Here is a 27,285-nt window from a genome sequence, read left to right as displayed (position 1 = left end):
ATTCCCGGGCTTTCGTCCTCGCAGTTCTGCGTCCTCGTGGCTTCGCGTCCGTACCCCGTAGCCTTGTGGAGGCCAGAGGGGCCCGAGTCGGCGCCGGCCGGGCCCCGGTGGTCAGCCCCGGCGGGTCAGCGGGGCAGGACAGGGGGCCTGGGAAGGAGCGGCGAGAGGGGCCGGGCGGCGGCGGGAGCGGCTCCTCCTCTGAGGGCCGGGCCGGGCCTGCGGAGCTGTGGCGCCCGATCCGCTGACCCAGCGCTGCGGTCTGTCCCGTTAGCCCTTTGTCCGTAGGGGATTTCTCTCTCTCTGTTGTGGGGGGGACGAGGTGTTTTTTTGTTTGATTGTTACCAGAAACAAGTTGGTTGGTTCTCCTTTTCTTTTCCTTCCCTTTTGTCGATTCTGCATTTCTCATGGACAGAATCAACACTTCCTTTGGGGGGACATAAGACTGGGATTTGAACTCACAGCCTTGTGCTTCCTGGATAATCTCCCACAGGTGCCAAGTCTCCAGCCTTTTTAAATTTCCCTTTCCCCTACCTTTGGTGCCCATGAAGCTGGAAGTACGGTGTGCAGGCCTGGCCAGGACCAACACACTTTAATTTTTTTGGCAGGGGTTGGGGGGTGGGAGTACTGGGGTTTGTATTTCAAGAAAGGTAACTACCACTCTGTTCCTCCAGCTAGGGGACAGTCCCTTGTCCTAACACAAACGTTCCATAGGCTTTTTGAAAACGTGTGTTCTCAGGAAGACATCAGTTCTTGGAATTGTGTTAAACTGTCCTCCAAGTATAATAGCCCTCTGGGATATGGAGGGGATGTCTATAAATGATAAACTGGGGAGGGGGCTGCTATCTGACTTCCAAAAAGTAAGTGGATATGTCCTATAGACCTGGCTATGAGGTAAAGAGAGGCCTCTTCGTCTTTATTGTTGTTGCATATGTAAGTTTTGAAAAGTTTCCTGTGGAGGAAAAAAAAAAAATCTCAAGTATTTGGAACTGTAAATGGACAACTGTTTCCATTTGACTAAGGACCAGGAACCCTATTTCAGATTAGAACTACTCTTTAGTATTTCGGCCAACTGTTTTTTGATTGTTATTTTTGTTTTTTGGTGGGTTTTTTTTTTGGTAAAATTGCGTTTTCATTATAAACATTCATTAAGTACTATGAGTGATATCCTTTACGCTGTGACAAACATTTAGTTACAGAGTAGGTGGAAATCATTGATCCCTGTTATAGACAATGGTAGGAGTTCTAATTCTTTCATGCAAGAGAAGAGAAAGTAAAAAAAAAAACAACAAAAATTCAAAATGATGTGGGGGAAGTTGTGATTGTGTATTTGCATACCATTTCCTTTGTCATCTGTTTCTAGACTCATTTCCTAATATCCTTACTTCACTTCAGCCCACTCAAGTGATTCTCCATCTTCTTGCACATCTGAACTACAAGCAGATTTTTAATAGTGAATCAGAATCTCTTAAAAAGAATTGGGCAGAGGCATGTTTTGCTTCTGTTTCTTGTTTTAATTTCGATAGATGATTTCAAGTGCATAATTAAGTTTGAAAAATAAGTGCCTTATGCCCACGGCATTCTTACACATACTGTTCTTCAAGTAGGATACAGGATTACATTCTTTAAATTTGCTGTTTATTTTAACTAGAACACCCTTCTTTTTATAGGACTGTTTAACTGCTTCTTTTCAAGACTACTTAAACTCAAACACCTTCCTTGAAGTCCCATCCTCTTACCAAGCAGAGTAGTTTCTTTTAGCATTTTGATCGTATACAAGGCTTTCTCACAGGTATTCTGGACCTATATCCAAGCAATAAGTTGAAAAAGTTGATTATATATTGAATCACATAATTTTTTTTGCCAGTCCTGGGGCTTGAACTCAGGGCCTGAGTGCTGTCCTTGGACTTTCTCAAGGCTAGAGCTCTGCCACTTGAGCCATACCACCACTTCCTGCTTTTTCTATGTATATGATACCAAGGAATAGAACTCAGAACTTTGTGCATACCAGGCAAGCACTCTTACCACTAGGCCAAACTCCCAGCCCGGAATCATGTAATTTTTAACATGAACGTTATAGCATGGGAGACAAATAATTTTTTTTAGACAAGGAAAAAAATAGTCAAGAGAATCTTGGAAGAGTTTAGCATAATGTCTTAAACTTTATTATAGCCTAAACACTCAATGTTCATTTGATATGTCTACTTACCAATCTATTGAGAAAGTCTAGGGCCTTTTCTGATGGGAGTTCTGCATTATATATCTTGTCTACATCATTCAGCTAAATTATCAGTTAAGATTTCCCTAGACTTTAAAATTTATTCATTTACCATTTTTATACTTGCATACTTTTACTGAGTCCATGATATTAGGTAGATTTAAAAAAAAACACCTTTTTATTTCCATGTTACTTCATTGGTTTGCATAATGCTTAGTAAAGTCAATAAAGTAAGATAGTGAGTGCAACTGGCCTACTCAGATTTTGGAGCAAACGCAAGTAAGATTGTACAATTCACTTGGTAGAACAAAACTATCAGATCTGACTCCCCATTTAAATTATTTAGCTATGTATTTTTCTTCCTCATAAGGACTTAGGACGTTTTAAGGAATTGGCTGTGAAAGGGGAACACTAGGAAATCCTAAGACATTCTTGTACTATGTAAGACAGTTTATATATGTAAATTTTTTCCTGAGAAAACTTGCATTTCTTCCCAGGCTAACTTTGAACCAACATCCTCATATTCTGTCTCCTGAATAGCTAAGATTACAGATTACAGCTATGAACTACAATATCCAGTTTGTTTTTTGATTGGCTCTTACTAGGTTTTGGCTGCGGCTGGGCCCCTAACTGGTTCTCGTGTCACCACCTCCTCAAAATGAGTATCTATAAATACAGAGTGCACCGCCATCACACTAGGCCTCTTTGGAAATCTTATGAGAAAAGTAGAAATTTTCAAAAACTCTGAACAGTTTCTTAAGCCACTTATATGAAAGTTACAGTAACATCCTTATTGAAAAGAACATTGTAAAAGATTCAGAATTCATTGCTAAAAGCTTAGGGTTTCTGAGGCTGCCATAACAAATGACACAAACTGGATGGTTTAAAACAATCTAAACTGTGTTCTTACACTTACAGACACTGGATATGGACTTGCAGTGTTGACAGGACCTCATATCCTTTGAAGATTTCCATCTGCTGATGGCTCCAGGTGAGCCTTGGCCTACAGCTGTAGACTTGGGTTGCTCTATCTTCACATGCTAATATTTCTTATGTGTCTGAGTCTCACATTTCTCTTTAGTTTTCTTATATGAAGATACCTGAAAATCAATGAGGACTAACCCAATGAGAGTAAACAAACTATATATTCAGAGCATTCAGGGAAATCTGCCACCATTGTTGGGTTTGGACAGAGTTAAAGGCAAGGAGAGGAATGATTATGGCTTGAGTAGAAGTGATAGCATGAGAAACGACTAAACATAGGCCACCTAAAAATGAGGCATCCTATATAATTGGTTACAGGGACACATGAGGAATCCTACATAATTGGTCACAGATTCATATATGGCTTTTTCTGGTGGGTCCCAAGTTGGAACTTAGGAGCATTGGGAAAAATGCCCTGGTGCTGGCCATTTGGAGCCACTCAATTTAATTTGGCTTCTTAGATGGTTGCTTGAAATAATGATCTCACTTGCTACAAGCCTAATATGTACACAACAGAGTAACTTTCTGGGCTGATTACTCAATAGTAGGTTGTTTTCCTGGTTGGTTGCTGCCAGTCATGGATCAGTGTTCTATTTTTACTTGTAGTTTGACCATTGTTTGCATATTCACTCCCTTGCCCTTGAATTGGGTCCCATCTTAAATGATCTGATCTTGAAGTCCTTAACCTAATTACATCTGCAAAGACCCCTTTCCCAAATAGAGTCATACTTATAGTCATATTTATTGCATGAAGTTATCTTTGAGAGTTATCATTCAGCCCACTACAAAACTCTTCTTAGTTTGGAAATAGAGCTTTAAAGGAAAACAAAAAGACTTTGTCCCTTTCTTTCTTGAATGGGTCAAGCAGGTAATTATGACTTGATTTCAACAACAGCCTCTAATTTCTCTCTCAGAGATAAGAAACTTTTTGTGATAGTTTCCTGGTCATTGTTTAAGGTTCTGATACTAAAACATATCTGTTACATTCAGAAAAATTCCACCTTTAGTACAAAGCTTGAAACAACATGGATAATATATGTACGGTGCCTATACTATCTGATTTCTTTTGTTTTCAGTATACTGAAATTTTTCTCTTATTGCCTGGCCAGAGAAAGAAATAACCTTTTAAGTCCCGCAGATTGTAAGGCACTGGTATATAATAAATATATGAAAACAATACATATGCACAATTTGTATTACACACACATACATAGATATCGACTTTTAGAGGTGGCATCTCTTTTCATAGGTCAGAGCTTTCTGCCTTAGCCTCTCAAATTCTGCTCTTATAGGTGTGTGTTAATGTGTCCATCTCTAAATCAAAGATTTTAATGATTTATTCATTCTTTTGGTTGGCTCTAATAAGTTTTTAGTTTCTCTTAAAATCATGGTTGAACAATTTTTCAGTACTGTCTTTAAAATTTGTCTGCATTGAGTTGTGCAGTTCTAATAATTTATCAGTAGGTGGCATTAGATTATTTTTCCTACATTCTGTAGAGATCCAATAAAGCCAGAACAAACACTTTTATAGCATTTTTTCATGAATAATTATACAAGAGTTCTTCGATTTGGGAAGCTTGATTTTGGTTGACATAAATGATTTTGATTTTGGTTGTATAGATCTAATTTCTTCATCCTTTAGTTTTCTTCATCAACTAATTTAGAAATACAAATGATAAATACAATGTATTTTCCTTCTTGGTGCTCATATTATAAGGGAACAGAGTTTCAGGGGTACTATTCTGTTGGAACAGGGTAAATTAGAGACAGTACCTTTATACACCTGTGGTTTGCCAGGCACTTCTAGGTCTATATTTTCATAGAGTTTGTATTAGTTGAGGGATTAAGAAAAGGAAAAAATGTAAAGGGCTCCAGTGTTGATAACTACTGTTAAGAGAAAGACTCAAGAACTAGTAGCTTATGCCTAATCCTTGCACTCAAGAAACGAGAGCTGAGGATCATGGTTCAAGGACAACTCAGGCAGGAAAATCCTTGAGACTCCTATCTTGAATTAATTATCAAAAAGCCAGAAGTAGAGCTTTGGCTCAAGTGGTAGAGCACTAACCAGAAGAAGAAGAAAAAGAAGAAGAAGGAGAAGGAAAGAAGAAACAACTCAGGGACAATACCCAGTCCCTGAGTTCAAGCCCCAGGACTCGGGGAGAGAAGTCAGAACAAGGATGGGTAGGGGAAGAAGAGAAAGCAGAGGGGAGCACTCACTCATAACTGACACTTGTAATCTTAGCCCCTCGGGAGGCTGAGACCTGGATTTTGTTTAAGGACAGTCCAGGAAAAGTGTATGAGACTTTTCCAACTAACGATCACATGGCTCCAAGGGCATATTCCAAGCAAACTGGGCAAGTGCTTGAGGCCCCTGAATTCAAGACAAAGTAGTGGCACCAGAAAAAAAAAAAAAAGCGTAAGTGAAACAGGAGAAGATGGCAACTTCATGTATTTATCAACATTGAATTCCATTTATTAACCATAAAAATTTGTATTATTTTTCTATCTATAAATGGACAGGAAATCTCACATTCCCTTTACCTAAAGTTGGTCATGCCTTTAACTCTGATACCACAGGACTCATGTCAACTCTTAAATCTTTCAGTGGAGAAAAATATCTACCCACCCCTTCATCTTATCTGTTTCTCTTTCATAAAGAATAGTCTAAATTTTGTGTAGGATTTACCCTGGGTAGAATAACCTTGGACAGAAAGTTTGTGTTAGCTACTTTGTATACATGTGGTTGGCTAAGTATTCTTTGAATTTTTTTTCTACAGGTTCTGTCATTATTTTAAGTTTTATTTTATCATAGAGTTGATTATGTCAGGCAACAAAGAAAAGAAGAGTGAAAGTATTCCTAAAGAAGGTAATGGAACAATGTTAAACAAATAATTAAAAAATAAGCAACAACAAATGAGTATTGTAAAATGATGATTGTGTTAAACTTGGTAGCAAATTTGACAAAAATAGCACTTCACCAGGAAGAAATATGCACATAGTGCATTAGAACATGAAATATATAATGAAAACCAATCAATTGTAATGGCTATTCATTTGTTTGAAATTACAGTATATGTAGAAATGACCTGGATTAAAAGAATTAGGACCCTAAAAATATATTGTTTCAGAAAGAGCCATAACATAGTAAGCAACTTTTAATTGCTTATTATTTTTAATTTTGTTTAGAGTCAAAAAAGGAAGATAGCTATTTATAGTTTCAGTTCATTAGGAAAAAGCATCAAGATTTTCATGATCTTTGTCAAAACAGAACTTTTGTAAAATGCTTGCATTAATTTTTATCATGTACTTTATCTAGCTATGAGAAAACAAGACACATCTTCATTAACTGAGGCTGTAGAGCAAGTTGCCAAACAACAGCAATCACAAATATCAGAAATTGAGAAAAACAAAAAAATTCTGTTCCATTTGCAGGTAATTTATTTCTTATTATCTTTCATGTTATCCTTCAAATGTCCCTTCAAATATTATTAGTGAAATTATTATGAATTTATAATATTAGGATCAACTTTAAATTCATAGTTACTTTCTGAATTTTTCTGTTCTTCTTAAGTGACATCTATATGAACATTTCAGGTTTATCGAACAAGTTACACTTCCGTACATTAAAAGATTGAACAGTATTGCTGCTATGACATTGAATCTTTTAAATTCACATGTGTTGGATAGATTTTGCTTTTTCAGAATGACACATTCAAGGAAGCTTAGAAAACTACGGATCACTAGCAGTCAGAGAACATTTCAAGTAGGCTGGTTCTGTGTTCCTTTTCATAATATATTCATGGTTCCTTTATGAGGAATATGGGAGTCATTCTTGATCTTTGAATGCAACATAATTAAATTAACTATATTCTGCGACTATGAGTAGAGAAATAAAAGCACTGTATTGTATTTCATAAAGATTGTTATTAAATATATCACAAAATGAAAAGAATAGATTCTTGAGTTGAATTGCCTTGCTTGAGGGGCCAAATTTGTGCGTTTGGGCTTTACAATTGAATTTTTGTCTCTCTGTTCCCAAGTTTGTAAAATAGACATAGTAATAGAACTGACTGCATCTGAGATTTTTACGCAGGGTTAGTGAGCTAGCTCCAGATTTTGACATTGGTTTTAAGTGTTAATGGAGTAGCAGACATCTGATGATAATATTAATATTTAGATTATATTAGTTTTAAAACTGTATTTGTACAGTAGAATATGATGCAAGAATAATGTTTTAGATTTCAGTGAAGAAATGTTTTGTTAAATTTCTCAATCTTCAAAGTGTCTCACAGATACTATTTCACTTACATTGGAAGCCTTCTCTCTAAATACTGTCTTTAGCCTTGCATTTTTTATCACTTACTGGGGAGGGAGATGAAGGGCAAACAAGTAATTACATGTGTGATAGTAGTGTCAATAATAGTATCATTTATGAACTCAGCAGAAATTTATTATCGTAGAAGGAGTGAGCACAAAAGACATAGTCTTTCAAAGTTAGATTTTAAAGAATCTCTGGAGTTCACTGGAATGATGAGGCTGCTGGGAAAGGGTTACACATCAGGATGAAGATGATGATATTCCAAAGTAAATTAGCAACATCCTGAAATAGCATTGGCACATTCACAGCATTATAAGTCATTTGGTGATAGCATAGCACAGAGTATATTTTAAGAAGTGGTGGGAGTACACTATGATAAGACACTTGAGCTTTGTTTTAGAAAGCTTTAATGAGTTACTAAAATGTGTTAGAGAAAGAGAATTATAGATACATAAAAGCACCTATTATAAGCCAAGATCTACTCATGATTTATAAATAAAACTCCCAGAATAATTAGGAATAGAGGGGAACTTAATCCCCCCAAAGGAGCATTTATAAAAATCCTATAACCAACTACATACCTAATGTTTAAAGATTTAATATTTTTCTTCTAAGATCATGAATAAAGCAAGATGCCTATTCTCATTTCTATTCATATAGTCGTTCAACCATTAGTTTAAGCCAGTACAATCATGCAAGGAAAAGAAATAAAATAAATCCTGATGAGAAAGGAATAAGTAAGTCATTTTTATTTATAGATTGCATGGTTATCCTTAGGAAATCCCAAAGAATCTTTTCGCAAACTATAAGGGGCTATTAAATGAGTTTAAATAGGTTGTGTAATACATAATTAGTCATGTAAAATCTATTCAGAAATTAAAAATTTAAAGCAGTGTCATTTGTATTAGTAACAACTTTTGTAGTGCTTTGGAAAAAATGTGACAAAAGATTTATAAGACCTTTAGGTCGAAAATTGCAAAACATTGATCAGAAAAATTAAAGATTCAAATAACAGAAGATCTATGCCATTTTTTATGTGGTACTGTTCATATGTTAGTTCTTCCCTCTTTGTATGTAGATTACAAGCAATCTCAACAAAGATCCCAGGGCTTTTTTGTTATAATTATCATTCTGATTGTAAAAGCCATATGAAAATAAGGAGATTTAGAATAGCCAAAACAATTTTGAATTAGGTAAGCATTAAAAAATAAGAACAACTCTGGGGCCTTCATGAGATTATAAAATAATTGTATCACACTGTTGCATATATTCATCTATGTATTTTTTCTACATCTGATTGCTATATACTTTATGTTAAGTGATTTTCTTTGATGCATTATGCATCAAGACAATGCCTTTGCTCTCAGGCTGAATAATGCATTAATAATTATAATTTTGAAATATATTACAGAATGAACTTCATGAGCTGGAAAAACAAATAGCAGCTGTCTCTCAGGAAACTAAAGAAACAGAGAGGCAAATTTTTCAGCAGGATGATACAATGGAGAATTCCAAACTACGATGTGAACACCTTGAAAGTCAAATTAAGTCTATATATAAAGAAAATGTGGCCCTTAAATTTGATATAGGAATAGCTCAAGAAGACTATGAGAAAAATATGATAAGATATAATGAATATTATGCAAAAATTAATGCACATAAAGATAGCTTGCAGGAGATACAAAGCAAATGGTCATTTGTGACTGAACTCAATGAAAAAAGAGGCCTTGTTAATCAACTAAAGATAAAGAAGGATGAACTAGTGAAAGATCTCCAAAATCCAGGAGGGAGCCAAATAACACAAGTACAGGTTTGAGTTATTATCAAAATGTTATTACTTTATAAGTATGTAAATAATACTAAGAATAATACATAATAAATTTATAATGAAGTCAATAAAATTTCCATTGTTGTTCTACTACTTCAGGAGCCATTTTCCTAAGTTTTAAAAACTTCAATTAATATAGAAGTTATGTAATAAATAGGCAAAATGTACAAGTGAATATTTACAGATTCCCTGTGGATTCATATAATATATGATCAAACAACATCATGGCAAGCAATCCATTTGTGGAAGAAAGTATAATTCCCCCAAATTCTCTCTAGCTTCTGAGCTAATGTATCCAAACCAATTAAAATCCATTTAGTATGTTCAATATTACTATACTAAATATCCAAATCTTTACATCTTTATAGTTTTCTCTCTATTCTTTGAAGACCTTACATATACTCAAAAATATCTCCCTTTTTCTTTTTTTCTTTTGTCCATAGTGGGGCTTGAACTCTGGGCCTGCGCACTGTCCCTGAGCTCTTCACCTCAATGCTATTGCCCTACCCCTTGAGCCACAGGGACACTTCCAGTTTTCTAGTGGTTAATTGGCAATAAGAGTCTCATAGAATTTAGTGCCTGAGCTGGCTTTGAACTGAGATCCTCAGATATCAGCCTCCTGAGTAGCTACAGGCGTGAGCCACTGCACCCAGCTAAAAATATTTCCATTTCTTGCTAGACAGTTAAAAAAAATCTTTGGAACTCTTGTGTGGCAGTTACCACTTCCTTTTGGATCTTATCTTCACTTGGTTTGAGTTTTATATTTTCAAACCTAAGGCTGGTTTGTTGCTAATCTTACCAAGATTAAATTTTGATTTGGTGCATTTTCTTCAATTAACAACATTTGAGAGGCTTAAATTTATATTACTGTTCCTTTTATGACTGGAATTTTTAAAATTTTATAAATATACAGGAAGATATTTCAAAGCTAAAGAATGAAATTATAACTGTAAAAGAAACTATCATTGAAAAAACATGTTTTCTTCTTGAAGAAAAAAAGACACATGAAAAATTAAGAAAAGACATAGAGGTAAGTCTTCATTATCTAGGTTACAATGTTTCATAAGACTATTTCCTAAGCTAATGCTAACTTCATAAATTATGTAGTTTACAACCAGTTTTCAAAACAACTAGAGAACATGAAAGAACTATAATATTCCATAAATACAAATTCTGAGTAGAGATTAACTATGTCATATAAAGATACCCAAATAAGCAAGTGTATTCAAGTATAGCAAGTACTTGCTCATGTTTAAATCTGGTGTAAGCTAGGCATAGAGCCTGTCTGGAATAGTAGCACTTAGGCCACTGAGGCAGAGGATCAAAAGTAGGAAGCTAATACCTGCTACACACTGAAATCCTATCCAAAACAATTTAAAACTAATTCATGGCTAGAAAAAAAAGAGTCTGGATAATGCAAATGACTATTCCTGGACATGGGAAACTTCTCAGAATAGAAGGCAATAGAAAATATTATTACAAGATTTTATAGTGCAATTATAAAGTGTTAAGTCAAAAGCAAATATGTGAGACCAAAACTAAGACTGAAAATTTTAAGTATTATGGTATTATTCTAGACCTCTATCTTATTTTTTAAATGAATTGAGAATGAATATGGAAAAGAAAATGATACTAGTTGCAAATATAATTAATTATATCTTTAAAAGTCATCAATATGAAAATAAAAATGTATAGTTTAACTTGCTGATGACTAATTTGATAGAATAGAAAAGCATATGAGGATTTGAAGATTAAAACTTCCATATTTATGGTTTTTTTCTGTAAGAAAAACTATAACTTTTATAGTTTACTATGAATTTAAGACAAGTTATGTCTTTTGGGGGGAGAGAGGGTCATGAGGCTTGAACTGGTTTGGGCACTGTCCCTGAGCTCTTCAGATCAAGGGTACTACCCTACCCCTGGCCTGGGCACTGTCCCTGAGCTCTTCAGCTCAAGACTACTACCCTATCTTTGAGCCAAGTCCCACTTCCCATTTTCTAGGAGTTTGGAGATAAAACTCTCAGATCCTTTTGTGCCTGGGCTGGCTTCGAACTTTGATCCTCAGATCTCAGCCTCCTTAGTAGCTAGGATTACAGGCATGAACCACGTCCAGCTAAGCTATGTCTTTTATCTGTTTTATGCATCAAAATTTCATAAAATATTGTGAATGGTAAGATAGAATATAGTTAACATAAAATTACAACTTATTTATAAAACAAAAACATCTAGCAATAAATGATGTAAACATAAATGCACAAATGGTATAAATGAAGTAGGTTAAACTATGTGAAAATAAAAATTTTAGAATAAATTGGATTTCTACTCATAAAGTTATAATAATCCAGGAGGAAAATGTGTCCAAATGTTTAAAGAAATATTTCTTTTACAAGACTAGCTTACAGAAATTCTGTGATTAAATATTTTATTTTTGATTATGTCATAAGTTTTTAGATTATGAAAGGACAGTATAAGAATAGAGCTCTGGAGAAATATTGTGAATATTAACATGTGGTAAGAAATAAATCAGAAAAACGTCAAACATAGGCAAATCAAGTGGAAAGACATTCTTTGAAACAAAATTATACAAAAGGGAATGGAAAATAAAAACAGCATCCTATTGATACAAAATTGACTACTAAAACTACAATAATGGTTCACTATGGTTTTAGCCATTAAATTTACAGTTTTATAGTTTGTAAGGTATACAGTAGAAAGCCTAATTTTTTTTTATTTTAATTTTTTATATTTTTATTGTAATTAATAGAAGGGTTACATTATATTCGTAAGATAGAAGGTGCATTACTTAACATACATTGATAGCCTTTCTCATGTCTTGGTCCCCATTTCCCTTCCCCTAACCCCCACCCCTCATCTTGTTTCCCCCCATTCCCTATCCAATTTGAAATAACCAAATACAAATATATCCAGTATATCAGATAACAAAGTGAAATACTGTAACAATATGAGATAACCAAGGGACAGCAAAAGAGATGAGAGATAACATGGTACATTAAGGACAACAATCACTCATTATATAGCTTTTGTTTCTATATCCTAGAGGTCCTTTCATTTAGCGTCATACTGTATGGCCTTATGTATCTAGGTTTTGCTCTATTGCAAATCTCTGCTAGGGGAGCCCAAGGTTTCTACTGATTATGACATATGAGGGAAACCATTGAGCCTCTGTTCCTTTGAGTCTGGCTTATTTCACTTCATATGATTTTTTTCTAAATCTTTCCATTTCCTTACAAATGGGGCGATGTTGTTCTTTCTGACAGCAGAATAGTATTCCATTATGTATAAATACCACATCTTGTTGATCCACTCATCAACTGAGGGACATCTGGGTTGGTTCTTTATCTTTGCTATGGTAAATAGTGCTGTAGTGAACATCATCGTGCTAGTGGATTTAGTATGCCCTTGTTTCTAGATGGTTGGGTAAATGCCAAATAGTGAAATTGCTGGGTCATAGGGGAGCTCTATGTTTAGTCTTGAGGAACTGCCATACTGAGAAAGCCTAAATTTTAATGTACTATTTTATTTTTATTTATTTATTTTTTTTTGCCAGTCCTTGGCATGAACTCAGGGCCGGAGAACTGTCCCTGGGATTTCCTCAAGGCTGCCACTCTACCACTTGAGCCACAGCACAACTTCCGGCTTTTTCTGTGTATGTGGTACTGAGGAATCAAACCCTGGTCTTCGTGTATGGTAGGCAAGCACTCTAGCAGTAGGCCAAACTCTTGCCCCAAATGTACTATCTTTATTAGAGTAAAGCATTTTAGACGGGAATTTTAGATTACCCAGTAATTTTCTTAATATTACCATATTTTATGAAAATAGAATTGCCAAAGGAGTAAATATACAAATTGTAAATGTCTTGATTGGTTTTGCTATATAAATATACATACAGTATATAAGCATATATTTACAAACATATATATGTATAAAACACACATGGTCTTACTTCCACTTCAGTATGTAGAATTTATCCAGAATGACCAGAAAATTCTTAACAGAATTTCATCAACTGAGTATTTTTCCAAACAGCTTTGTTGAGAAATGTCTTATATACCATTTAATTCACCATTTAGAGCACATAACTCAGTGGCTTTTAGTATATTCACAGAAATGTGAAACTTTTATGAATGTTAATTTTAGAATTTTTCATCACCTAAAAAAGAAATCCCTACATTTTAGCTATCATACCTCCATCTGTCCCTGCTTTACTCAGACTTTCGCTTGCCATAATTTTCCTTTCATTCCTACGCTCTAAGATTCCTTCTTTTATCATTTCCTTTCTCTTTAGAGGATTTCTAAATTCATTCTGCTAGGAGAGGTCACCTGAGAATATCTTGACTTCCCTTTTATTCTTGAAGAATGTTTTTTGCTTGGTGTACTTTTCTAACTTTTCACAGTTGAAAAATACCATGCCACTTCCTTCTGGCCTCCATGATTTCTGATGAGAAATCATCCATCATTTAAACTTGATTTCTCCTCCTTGATACCAGTATCTTTTTTTTTGCTGCCTTCAAGATTTTATGTCCTTTGTTTTCACAGATTTTATTATAACCTGTTTGAAAATGAATTTATTTAGGTTTATTCTATGTGAGATTCTTTGGCCTTTCTGTTTCCACAGATTTATGTCTTTTGCAAATTTCAGACTTTTCAACCATTGTTTATTTGAATACTTTTTACTTTTTCTTTCCACTCTCTGTGTATGACTTCAGTAATTTGAATGTTGGCTCTTTTGTGGAAATTTTATGGGTCCCTGAAACTCTGTTCATTTCTTTATTAAATGAGCTTTCTGTTGCCCAAAGTGAGTACTCTTCCAATACTCTTCTAGTAAATATTTTATCCTCCTCCTGGTCTCTCTAGCTACTGCTAAAATCCATTGACTTATTCATTTTATTGTTTCTTTCACTTATTCAAGTTTCATTTTAGTCTTTTATTACCCCCCACCAATATGTGACTCCCCACCCTCCTCAACCCCGGGCATATTTGCAACTGCTTGTTGAAGCATATTATGATAACTTAAGTGCTAATCAGGTAATTGTAACTTCTTTGGTCTACTAATGTGAATGGCATTTTTAATTCAGTTTGAGATTTTCTTGATTTGGTATATGATAACTGCTTTTCTATTGAAATCTGGACATGTTGGGTATAATATCTTAAGATTCTGGATCTTCATTCCCTCTGAGGGTAGCTGGAGTCCATATCATCCTCTCTGTCTCCATTGGCACTCATAGAAAACAATGACCGGTACTGGGAGTTTGGCTGTCCTCTTGATCTCCACTGACACCACCCTGGTTTGGAGGGAGAGTGGTATGCCTTACTGTTTGGCAAATAGCCTGACACTATAGACAGGGCCCTGTTACAAGTGAATAGTAAGAGTATTGAGTAGTCCTCTGACATTACCCAGCAAGGAGAGTAACTAATACTATTTGATGAAAGTGGAAGTCCAGGACCATCAAGTAGTCTTCAACAATATCAGGTGATATAGTTTATTACTGTTCAAAGGAGATTAAAATCTCTGGACCCTCCCATCCCCAATATGGTTCAGTCCTGTTTTTTAGTTTCATATGTATGGAAATATACATGAGGTGTGTGCGTGTGTGTGTGTGTGTGTGTGTGTGTGTGTATGTGTGGAACTCCTGAACCCAAGTTAGCTCTATGTACTGCTCCTAGCAGGTAGACTGGAGAACTTTAATATAGCTAGAAATAATGGATTTGATTTTTTTTTTAGTGAACCTTCACCAGTGTGAATGGTAGAAATTCCACACTTTTGTTCTGTGGTGTTTTGACTTGAGTAGAGAAATTATTGCCTTAAAATTATCTATGTTTCTACAACAACTCAATTAATACATGGGCTAAAGACTAATGAGAGACTTCTCAGGAGTCAATATGCCCAATTGACATAAGCAGAAATGTTCACTATCTCTGGCTATAAAAGAAATGTAAATCAAAATGGCATTGAGATTTCACTTTACCTTAGTTAGAAGGCCATTATCAAGAAAACTAACAATAACAAATGCTGGTAGGGATATGGCAAAAGGGAAGTCTACTACACTGTTGGTAGGAATGTAAACTTGTTTAGCCACTCTTGAACGCTTTCCTATGGGCAGCAATTCTACTCTTGGGCATTTATTCAGTAAAACTCAAACAAGGCCATGTTAAGGCTACCAGCACAACCATATTTATTGAAGCATTGTTTATCATAGCCAACATATGGAATCAACCCAGATGTCCCTCAGTGGATGAATGGATCAAAAAAATGTGGTAAGCTGGGTTTCAGTAGCTCACACCTAGCTACTCAGAGGCTGAGATCTGAGGATTGCAGTACAAACCCAATCTGGGCACAAAAGTCTGTGAGACTTACTACAATTAACTACCAGAAAATTGAGAGTGGCATTGTGGCTTAATGTGGAACAGCATTAGCCTTGAGCTAAAGAGCTTAGGGACAGCACTCAGGCCCAGAGTTCAAGCCCCATGACCAAAAAGACAAAAAAAAAACCACAAAAACTGAAAACATGATATATATACACAATGCAATTCTACTTATCTATCAGAAAGAATGATATTGTACCATTCATAAGGAACTGGAAATACTTGGAAAAAATTATAATGAGTGAACCATACAGACCCAGAGAAATATACATTATGTAATTATATACTTTCCCCCATTTATGGTACCTGGACTGTGCCTATAAAACTACAATTAAACACAGTGGATAATAAAAAGAAAAAAATACACTGGGACATAATATATTATGCAGATCTCTAGGCATTCACACAGTGAGATCAAAGGAGGATAGTCTTAGGAGAGAATCATATAGGTGTAATAGAAGGTATCTGACCATATAATATTTATCGAAATGAACTCCAGGAATAGAAAAGAAGTTTTTATTTTTCTTTTTGCTGTTCTTTTGTTTTCATTTCCTTTATTCTTATTTATTACTGTCTTTTGGGAGAGTAAGGAAAGGCACAGAAATGGAGGAACAAAGAGTGAACAAATACAACAGTGGTACTCACTAGAAATGAATTATACAACTGGAGGGTGGAGATGGGAGGGAAACACTAAGACAGAGCGAGGGAAGGAGTGACATTGTTCACGAAGAAATGTACTCTTGTGGCTGGGAAGGTGGCTTAGTCTAGTATGAACAAGCCCTGAGTTTGATTCCTCAGCACCACATAAACAGAAAAGCTGGAAGTGGCACTGTGGCTCAAGTGGTAAAGTGCTAGTCTTGAGCAAATGAAACTCAGAGACAATGTTCACCCCCTCAGATCAAGCCCCAATACTGGTAAGAAAAAGAAAAGAAATGTACTCTACATTTGACTTATGTAACTGTCACCCCTCTGTAGATCACTTTTACAAAACAATAAATACATTTTTAAGAGACACATTGTATTCACAAATTGACATTTTGAATTGAAGCCTCTTTGTAAAGATATTTGAAAATAATAAAAACCTAAGAAAAGGAAAGTGTCATAGAATAAGATGCTATATGTTTAAGGTGTCATACTACTTGAAAATAAATACACTTAAAAATTATTTACTGTGAGGCTGGGAGTTTGGCCTAGTGGTAGAGTGCTTTCCTAGCATGCATGAAGACTTGGGTTCGATTCCTCAGTACCACTAACATAGAAAAAGCTGGAAGTGGTTCTGTGCTCAGGTGGTAGAGCTCTAGCCTTGAGAAAGCCCAAGAACAGTGCTCAGGCCCTGAGTTCAAGCCAAGACTGGCCCCCCAAAATTATTTACTATGTACTGTAGACTCAATGCGTGTAACATTGCTTAAATCTCCTACTGATTATTTTGTCCACTTGTGTGTGCACATATATAAATTTCTAAAATTTTTTACTTTAAGCCTTGAACTCAAAACATGTCTCCTATAAAAATCATATAATTGAATTGAAATATTTTATCCTTTCCCCAAATCTTTAGCTTCTAATTATATAGTCCATTTATACTTAATAAAATTATTGATATGGCTGAGTTAAAAATATTTATTCTTCTAGGCTATCATTCCCCCTTATTCTTTAAACTATAAAGTATAGTTTTTCTTGTAACTTTTTTCTGCACTTATTGGAAGAATCTTCTCTGAGATACATGGAGGAAAGGGAAAATGTATCCTATTGTTTGTATCCTAAACTTCCAGGCCAATTTGCTTTCTTCTCTCCAACTTTTCAAATTGTATTTGTTTTATATTCAGTGTCTAGACATTTTTACTTGTGTGTAACTAGAATAGGTATACAAAGTACATCTCCATTTTGCCCACAGCAGTACTGTAAATTGAGATTTGAATTGATAAAGCATGATGTAAGTGGCCACTATTACTAGATTTTGAAGTAAAATCTATTTTTCAAAGTAAATTTTATTGCCACAGTGATGCATAGAGGCGTTACAGTTACATTCATAAGATAGTAAGGTACATTATTTCCAGAACATTGCTACCCTTCCCACATTTTCCCCATACTTTTCCTTCCCTCTCCCCTCCCAAGTTGTAAAGTTTATTTCTAACATATTATCTTGTGAATATCGCTGTTACATTGGTTCACTCTTTGTTCTTTGTCTCATCATCTTGTTTTTCCCACTAAAAATGATTTTATCATAAAACTTTTTACTCTGAAGTCTAGTACTTTTGAAGTTTTCATAATAGATAAGAAATCATTTTGTAAGAATCATTGGTGCTTTCTTTTTAATTTTTTTGTAAAGGTGATGTATAGAGGGATTACAGGGATGTAAGTAAGGCAATAAGTGCATTTATTTCCTTTATGATTTCTAATATTAGCTCTGTTACTTCTAATATATTTTAAAGCAGTCCTCAATTTCATTAGAATATTAATCAAAAAAGAAAAGCTTCTCAATAATGGATTATTGAAACAAAGGATAAATATATCATTGTTCTGACCTTTTCCCCAGCAATTGTACTTACTGAACGATGTGAACTGATCTTTGATAGAAGTAATGTCATTCTCAGAATAACTAATTATTAAATGAAGATGAACTCAAATACCAGAAGACTTAATATTTCTTACTTCTCCTTCTGAGGCTTTTTTCTACCCTTTCTGATATGCATCAAAGTCCTGGGGGAAGCTAAAGGGTCATCTTTTATCTGCACTACAGCATTTCTTTATCCTAATATTTAATACTTTCAAATGTTTTGTGCATTGAATATTTAGTTGTTATATTTTACATTTTGCTTCAGGGAAAAAATTGAAAATAACTTGAATTTCAATTTTTTGTCAAATATTTTAAGTATTCCTCGGACATATCTAAATGAAAAAGTGATTTCCAAATATTTATCTCCAAATGTCTCTTTCCATTTCTGTTGTCTATCTTTAAATATTTTAGAAGAAGGAAACTAAAGATAAGAGAGGAAAAATAATGGGAAGTTATGAGTCACTAATGAAAAAAATTGAGGAAGCACAAATACAAAGCATACAAACCTTGAAATATAAAGCATTCAACAACAATCAGTGAGTTTTAATTCAACGTTAAAAAAGTGTTATTTGCCAAATCCAAGAGAAGACTGGAAGCATAAGATGTTGTTAGCAAACGATGAGTGCTGCTAGCAATATTTTGTAAAGCACTGTGTAAAGCATTGATGCCTTACTCTTGCCTAAATTTTATACAATCTGACTTCAGAATTTAAGAGGATAGGAAAAATAGTGTACTTTCAGAGATATTAAAGGTCTTGAAGAAAGCAAGTTTAATCTTGGTACAAAACAACATGCAGCTACACAGTTGACGAATGCATTCATATATTGATGTCAGCAGGAGAAATAATTAAATAGCTTAACCCAATCCTATGAGAAAAACCCATAGAAGCAAAGGAGTAAAAGGTAAGCTGAAGGCAAGATAGGAATAATTTGGATACAATTATTTAAGTAGATAACACAGTAACAAATTATTCTGCTTTATAAAACATAAAAGAACAAGTGTTCAATGTGATTAGGTCTGGTATTTTGTTTGCAAATCCTGCCTCATTATATTCATTTATTCAGAAACTCAACACATTTGTTGATTCCTATGGTCTGCCAATTTATTCTTTTCAGCTCTTATGATAAAGTGATGATAAAATAAATGAGGAAAATCCCTCTTCTTGTGAAATTTGCATTTTAGTTATAAATATAAACAAGATAGACATACTGCATGCTAGCCAAGAATACGGTTAAGGACAAAATGTGAGAAAATGGTATATAAGATATGTGGTAGGAGAGGAAAAGGGTGAAATATTGGATCTTGGAGCCAATAAATATTCACTGAATAGATGTCTTTTGGGAAAACATAAAGGAGCTAGGTGTGTGTGTGTGTGTGTGTGTATACACACATATCTGAGCAAACTTCCCAGGTGAAAGGGAAATCAAATACAAAGGATCTTAAGGTGGAAACATGTATAGGCTCAGAATCTAGAGGTAAAGATAAGAAGAAAAGTAATAAAGAGAGATGAGATCAGAGTGTTAATATATAGGGCCATGTTCACATTTTTAGTGTGTTTGTGAATTTCACAGCTAGGTCTCTTATTCTTATCTTTGCCTAGGTAGGAACATTAAGAAGAACAACTACACTTTCCTAGAAACAAACAATAAAACCTGCCATTCTCTGTAGAACTAATTAATGGTGTTCTCATTTTATTATTAAGATACTTATCAAAGTCAGGATGCTCCCAACAGACTAGGCTTTAAGAAATCTCTTACAGTGGTTTTTGCCTCAATGAAGTTACCTCTACGCCGAAGCTGTCTTGCAAATTTAGGAAGTAATGCAGTGTTCTGGAGTCAGATAACCATAGCAAGTTTTGCAAGCAACTAATGTAAAAAAATGAGAAACCCAGTCATAATTGATAATGAATAAAACTTTCAAGAAAACCAGATAACTAGTCAGTCATGTGCTGCTTTTTCCCTAGAAAAACAACTGGGATCCATACTATCCAAAGTTGGTGGGTCAGCATGAAAATAAAAAGTCAGTCCTCTTGAGTTCGGCTGGTCTGAACCTCTAGCTCTGGATGGTCAAGGAGACATCCTGCATAATGAACTTGTCATAGAAACAGTGTCTGGTTGAGAACTCACGTACCTGTTTTTATGCTGCATCCTTCAGGAAGCATTCCTGATGATACATTCTTTCTTGAGATACACTAGCACTAGTTGTGATGCTAGTGATCACCAGTAATCTGGAGTTATACCCAGGATATTTTGCACCTATCATATATTAATTTCATAATGACTGAACTATAATTTTATAAACCCGAATATAAACATATCTGTGACTATATTCCTATGAATTTTATTCATCAGTGCATAGATATATAAGTGAATATATATCCTTTTGAAGAAATTCAGTCTATTAAAACTTTCTGAAGTTGCAGAAAGCTGGGAACTTAGATATATCAAGCTTAGAGTAATTTATATGAAATGTCAGTTGACAAGTAATCATTTTGTTTTTATCACAGTTTTTAAATTTTTTTATTTGTTATTATTATAAAGGTAATTTACAGAAAGTTACAGTTAAGTGAGGTAATAAGGGCATTGCTTGCTCTCTTCAAGTTTTTCCCTCCTGTCCCACACACAGGCTGTGTAGCTAATTTTCAACATATTGTCTAGTAGGTAAGACTGCTGCATTGTTTCACTCATGGTATTTTTTTTGCCAGTCCTGGGCTTGAGCTCAGGGCCTGAGCACTGTCCTTGGACTTTCTCAAGGCTAGAACTCTACCACTTGAGCCTCAGCACCACTTCTGGCTTTTTCTATATATGTGGTACCAAGGAATCAAACCCTGGTCTTCGTGCATGCTAGGCAAGCACTTTAACCACTAGGCCAAACTCCCGGCCCACTTATGGTATTTTTAACTGCTGGGTTCCAGTTATTTCTGCTGCTTGTGCAGAACTGTGTTGCTACATGACTTATTTTCATTGTAATCCTGTACGTTTTATTTTATGTATTTTAAAATATGTCCTATGAGCTTGGGCACTGATAGCTCATGCCTGTAGTCCTCCTAGCTTCTCAGGTGGCTGAGATCTGAAGATAATAATTTGAAGCCAAGTCTTTCAGAAACGTCTGTGAAAATCTTTATTTCCATTGAACTACCAGAAGCCTGAAAGAGGAGCTGTGGTTCAAGTGGTAGAGCACTGGCTTTGAGCACAAAAGTTTAATCCCCAGGATTATCACAGCATGAATGAAATACCCTATGAAGAAGTTCATAGTCTTTTTCATATTGTCAAAAAGGATACATGACATAATCAAGGTTAAAAGCCGCTGAACTAAGTGAGGGAAGACCCAGGAAAGAGAAGAAAGGAGTCTACAGAAGATTCATTATAAAGCTGGTCCTGGTAGGAAGGAAACTGAAGGGTAGAGAGAAAGCAAGATTGGTTGGTGATAATCTTTAGGCTGCAGGAACCATGACTCTTGGCTACTTTTTACCCTTCTGAGCCTATCAGCATATGTTTGGCAATTCAGTTATTTTGACAGATTTGTTGAACTGTAGTTTTAACAACCCAATCTTTCTTTGAATTGATTTAATCTACCTTAAGGGCCTACTCCTAAATATATGACAAATCAGTAAATTTCCCATCTCTACTATCCGGTCATTGTACTAATTAGCATTTAAGATTACATCTTTTACTATAATGACATACCATTCATATCTGCAAGTGACCATGACAAAAAAAGACAATAACAAGCATTTTTGAGGATGAGAAGAAATTGGTAATTCCCACTCTGGTGGGAATGTAGAATGGTGCATTCATTTTGGAAAACAGCTCTGGCAGCTTGTCAAATGATTAAATATGGAATTAACCCATGTCTTAGCCATTCCATCCCTAAATACATGCCCAAGAAAAGAATAACATATGTCCACACAACACACATGAATGTTCATAGAATCATAATTTTATAGTAGCTTAAAAGAATAAGGAACTCTAATGTCCACTGATGGATGAACTGGATAAATATCCTACAGTGGCTATTATTTGACAATAAAAATACATGCTAGAGGAAACATACACAAAAGACAGCATATATAATTCCATTTATATGGAATTCCATTTATATGAAATATAATTCCATTCATATGAAATGTCTAGAATATGCAAATTATATAAAGAGAATGTAGATGAATGGTTACCAAGGGGAAATGTGGAAGTAGGGGAATAGTAATTGCTAATGGCTACTAGTTTTTTTGTGAGTGGTAATGAAAAAATTCTAAAACAGATTGTAGTGATTGTTGTACAATTGTGAATATATTTAAAATCATTGAGGTGAAAGGACGGATTGTTTTAGGTGAAATACATGTTAATAAGGTTGATTTAAAAACAAAGGTGGATATTTTTATATGATTCAAACAAGCATCTGGAATTTTGATGTTTTTGCTTTCTTGTGACCAAACACCAAAACTCTGCAATTTCTACTGTGTTTAATTGCTTATAGGCTATCATTGACTAGCTCAGCATAAACACTGATTTACCTCATGGCAGAGAAATAGGCTACATTAGCTCTTAAGACCTATGTTTGGGACTGGGTTTCAATAAGTCCCTGAATTTGAGAAATGGAATCATTTCTGTTCATGAGTAGTAAAAGAAAAACTTCAGATTAAATTAAATTCAACACAGTGTAATTGAGCAAAGAATGATTTATGAATTAGGAAACTCTTAGAATCAGCAGAGGTTCTCTAATAGGGGCAGGCAATATTGCAGCAGAGTAAATGAAAGTGAAGTTCAGAAGCAGCTGGTTGCTTACAGCTCAGCATTTTCTTATGTGAGCATGGTTGGATCTTCTGGCAGTCTGTGATTGAAGCTTGGTTACTGGAACGTAGGTTCTCAGTTTACACACTAATTTAGATAGCAGCTTATTACATTATTATTGGCCTGCTCTAGGCCAAATTTACATGAAGACAGCATTGACAAATAGAAGTGGTTCTTTTTCACAGAAGTTTTTACTTTTCTTTCCTACCGTGTTGACAAATAGAAGTTATTTCATCACCAATGTGATGACTTGTGTTTCAAAGTCCAAAACACCATCATTTGCTACTAGGCAGCTTTAGGCAAACTATTCTTTGATCTTCAATCTTGTCACAGAAAAAAAAGAGAATAATAATACATCATACAAATTTAATTGTATGTTAGAAAAATTTTAACACATATAATGAAATGAACTTTAGGATATGGAAACAAGAGGTTTATATCATGTAATTGTTATTCTTAATATACTATGGTATTTCTCATCTCTTTTTTTGCCCTTATGATTAATCTTATATTGTTACTGTATCTGACTTTGTTACCTGGTATATTGTATATACGTTTATTTGTGTATTTGAAATAGGGAAGGGAAGTGGGGGAAAAACAAAATGATTCGGAGGCAGTGGGACAAAAACATGAGAAGGAGTATCAGTGTGCTAGAAGTAATGCACCTACAACCTGATGAATGTAACTGTAACCCCGACAACAAAAAAGCAATAAAAACACATCATAGAAAATTAATTGTATGTAGAAAACCTTTAGCACATCTAACATATAGCAAGTTGGATAATTACACAATTACTGTTTATATTATAGTGAACAATTTCTAATATGTATTTCCTCTTCAAAGTAGTCACAATTTCCTTTACAGCTATTTGTTTTCATGAGCCCTATTAATACATATCATTCTCTTAATAGGTACAACATAAAAGATACAATGCAATTCTTAAACGTTTGCATTGTCAGGTGAACAAGCTTCAATCAAATAGAAGACAATGGCAAAGGAGCATTGAGCAACTGGAGAAAACTGCAGCTGAATTACGAAAATGCATTGGAATGAACGAGTAACTGCCATAGGACAATGTGGACCACAGATCAGACCAACCAAAAATATGAGACTTGGGGGTTTTCTTTTTCCTTTTCTGTTAGTGTTAGATTGAACTCCAGATGTCATGCTTGCTAAGTGAGAGCTCTACCATGTGAGCCCCTTCATGTCAGGGGCCTGTTTTAATGACATATATTTTCTGGTTTTCTTAAGCAGTTATCTATAGATAAAATATTAATGTTACCCTGAACTGGATAGCAATAGATGGACAGGAGATTAGTGGAAGTTTCTTTATGAATATTAGAGGTGTGTGAGAGTCATGAATGCCTGCTTATAATAATGTTATATTCCCTACACTACCATATAAAGATTTAGAAGGAAAGTGACGATTGGATTTTCAGTGATTTAAATTATTGGGATATTAAAAATGGTGGTCTTTCAAATTTTTTATTAGATCTTGCTTTTTTAACAACTACTTCCACAGTCGCCCATAAATATGGGCGACTAATATTTATGGTAATATATGTTTAATGCTTCAGATATTTTACTCAGTTTTCTTTCTTATCTAGAAAGCAGACATCATTTTTCTTTGTTATTAAATAACATATTTAGAGTGTTGTAATGCATAAAATTGCTGTTTGTTCTCTTTTCCATCCATAAATTCTTTATTCCTTTCCTACTACTAAAGTTTTCATGTCAAGCTCTAAAAATTAGTGTTAACTAGCATAGTCTATCAAATATTTTTATCTCATTGAAAAGCAAATGTTATGTCCCTGGCAATAAATCAAATGTTAACTTCTTTTTTAGATAAAAGACTACACAGAGTCAAATACTTAGAAGCACAACAAAACATTAAGCATTAAATACATTTCTTAAATATGTGTTTGTAGGATTAAGTGATTTCAAAGCAATGACATCAGAAAATATATTTCAAATTCATTTTCACAACTTTCTATATGCCCGAGATTCAGTAAGAGTAGTTGATATAAAACCTGATATAAATAATCTCATTATGTCTGACATGAATAGTCTTAGCATGGCTTAGCATGGCTTACTTTAGTTAACACTTCAAATGGCTTATCCTGTAACATTATCAGCTTTGGTTTGTGACTCAGAAACCATTTTCGGATGAAAATGGTTAGACCTGCAGACTGTGGCGAGTACTCACTAGACTCAGCTGGAGGCAAGGTTGAACCAGATGCTGACTAGATAGATGTATTTTAGAATAATTTACATGTCCAAGCCTTCTTAAAATTATATTTTATAATTTTAACTATAGTGTGTAAAGGAAGATTTTTGCTTTTCTACATTCCTTTAGAGTTTATAATGGAACTAAAAAGAAAATATTTGTACATGATCACTAACACTGTTATAGATGGAACATGATGAGAAAGTGAAAAGAGAGAGGGGGCAGAGAGAGAGAGAGGGAAGGAGGGGGAGAGAGAATGGATGCCCACAACTTGGATCAGAGAGAAGGGGCTTTTAAAAAGTAGTTTTAAGTAGTTTTATCCAAGCTATCGTATACTTAGTTTTGTTTCAAGCTAACATCAAAGACATTGGGTGTTTTCCTGACAGTGCCAGAGTCCAGTCCTAACGTTGCACATACCACTTAATGCTTGGGTTTATGTATACCACTCTAGGAAATGGTGCAAGGTAGGATTGTGGAACAGGCTGGGGTTCTCAGAGACAATAGTGGCAGTTAAAACTCTAGATGGCTACAGCAGGTCCAGCTGGATCCACCTGAAAATTCTTTGCTTTTCCCTCCTGCTACTGAAATTTGAACTTAGGGCCTTCCACTCACTTCGCTAGTCTGCTTACAGCTGATATTCTATTATTTGGCACACACCTCCAGCCAAACTTTCTGTTGATTCATTGAAAAGGAGGTCTCCATGACTTTTCTTTGCAGGCAGAATTTGAACTACAATTTTCCAGATTTTAGCCTCCTGAGAAGATAGGAATACAGGCATAAGGCACTAGCTCCTAGCCTGGAAATTCATTGTTAAATTAAGTTATAAAACAAATCAGTTTATCTCCTTCAGATAATGTCCTATATTTGAGAAAGTAATGTCCAGTGTCATTTTAAAAATACTGTTGATAATGATTCATGAACCTATTTGAAATTTTATGACAGTTTGGGGAAAAAACCTTGCCCCCCTTTTTTCTAATCTTGAAAACTATTTCAGGTAATGGAGGTTTTGAGATTATCCAAGAAGAGCTGAAACCCGTGATAAAAGCAAGCCTGATGATTTAGTAGATATTTCAGCACAGCCATAAAAGTCTAAAGTTGGAAAATTGAAGTTATTCATTTTTATTTCTACATAACTCACCTAGCTTAGAATCTGAGCTCTTCTGTTTAATGTCTTGAATTAGTCTTTTTTTTCAATTACTATAACAAAATGCCTGAAGCTGGGTAATTCTGAAGACATGAAATTTATTTACCTCAGTTTGAGAGGCTAGCTGTCTACATAGCTAGGCTCTTTTTTTAAAGGAAGTGATGAGTTATTTATTTGCTGCCTTTGTATTGAATATAATAACCTACATTTTTCATATATTTTTATTGTAATTAATAGAAGGGTTACATTATATTCACCAGATAGAAGGTGCATTACTTCATAAACATTGATACCCTTCCTCCTGTCTTGATCCCTGTTTCCCTCCCCCCACCCCTACCCCTCATCTTGTTTTCCACCTCTTCCCTATGCAATTTCAAATAACCAAATAAGCATATATACAATATATCAGAAAAATCTAAATTTTTATGGCTTAAGTTTTAATAGTGATGGAGTTTAACAAGTGACTCACCAAATCCCTGAAAGGTTAGTGACTGGCTCCTCTGAAGCAGTCTTGGCTTCAGCAAGTCCTGGTACATCTTCCACAAAAGGAACGTGGAACAGTTCTGTGACTCACACTCACCATCCCAGCTGCTGAGGAGGCACAGGTTTGGAGGACAGAGGTTTGAAGTACGCCCAGGCAGAAAACAAGAACGAAGACACCATAGCAAGGACACACCTCAGCAAAAACAAGTCTCAACAGGCGACTGTGTTGTGGGGATGTGCACCTGTCATTCCTGCTCCCTGCCAGGTAGGAGGATCACAATACTAAGCCAGCGTTGGTGGAAGCATGGAACTCTAACCAAACACAGAAGAACAGGGTCAGGGGCCTGGCCCAGTGCA

At 34.9% G+C, this 27,285-nt stretch overlaps 1 protein-coding gene across 3 annotated transcripts; it reads left to right on the top strand.

The window, feature by feature from the left end:
- Window positions 1–4: 4 nt before the first annotated feature.
- On the top strand, window positions 5–24,273 carry Ccdc122 (coiled-coil domain containing 122). 3 transcript variants are annotated; one of them, XM_090341724.1, is made up of 7 exons: window positions 5–124; window positions 3,134–3,206; window positions 5,977–6,065; window positions 6,516–6,631; window positions 8,929–9,327; window positions 10,259–10,375; window positions 23,986–24,273. In XM_090341724.1, exons 3-7 carry the CDS (start codon window positions 6,020–6,022, stop codon window positions 24,133–24,135), a joined length of 828 nt encoding a protein of 275 aa, XP_090197850.1. In that variant the 5' UTR covers window positions 5–124; window positions 3,134–3,206; window positions 5,977–6,019; the 3' UTR covers window positions 24,136–24,273. The 3 variants fall into 3 exon arrangements, with proteins under 3 accessions (XP_090197850.1, XP_090197852.1, XP_090197851.1); XM_090341726.1 differs by lacking the exon at window positions 10,259–10,375; XM_090341725.1 differs by lacking the exon at window positions 5–124 and having other exon boundaries at window positions 2,271–3,206.
- Window positions 24,274–27,285: the final 3,012 nt, after the last annotated feature.

Source organism: Megascapheus bottae, chromosome 11, assembly GCF_031878675.1.
Source record: "Megascapheus bottae isolate mThoBot1 chromosome 11, mThoBot2.hap1, whole genome shotgun sequence".
Lineage (NCBI taxonomy): Eukaryota > Metazoa > Chordata > Mammalia > Rodentia > Geomyidae > Megascapheus > Megascapheus bottae.
This window is presented reverse-complemented; position numbering and strand designations above follow the sequence as displayed.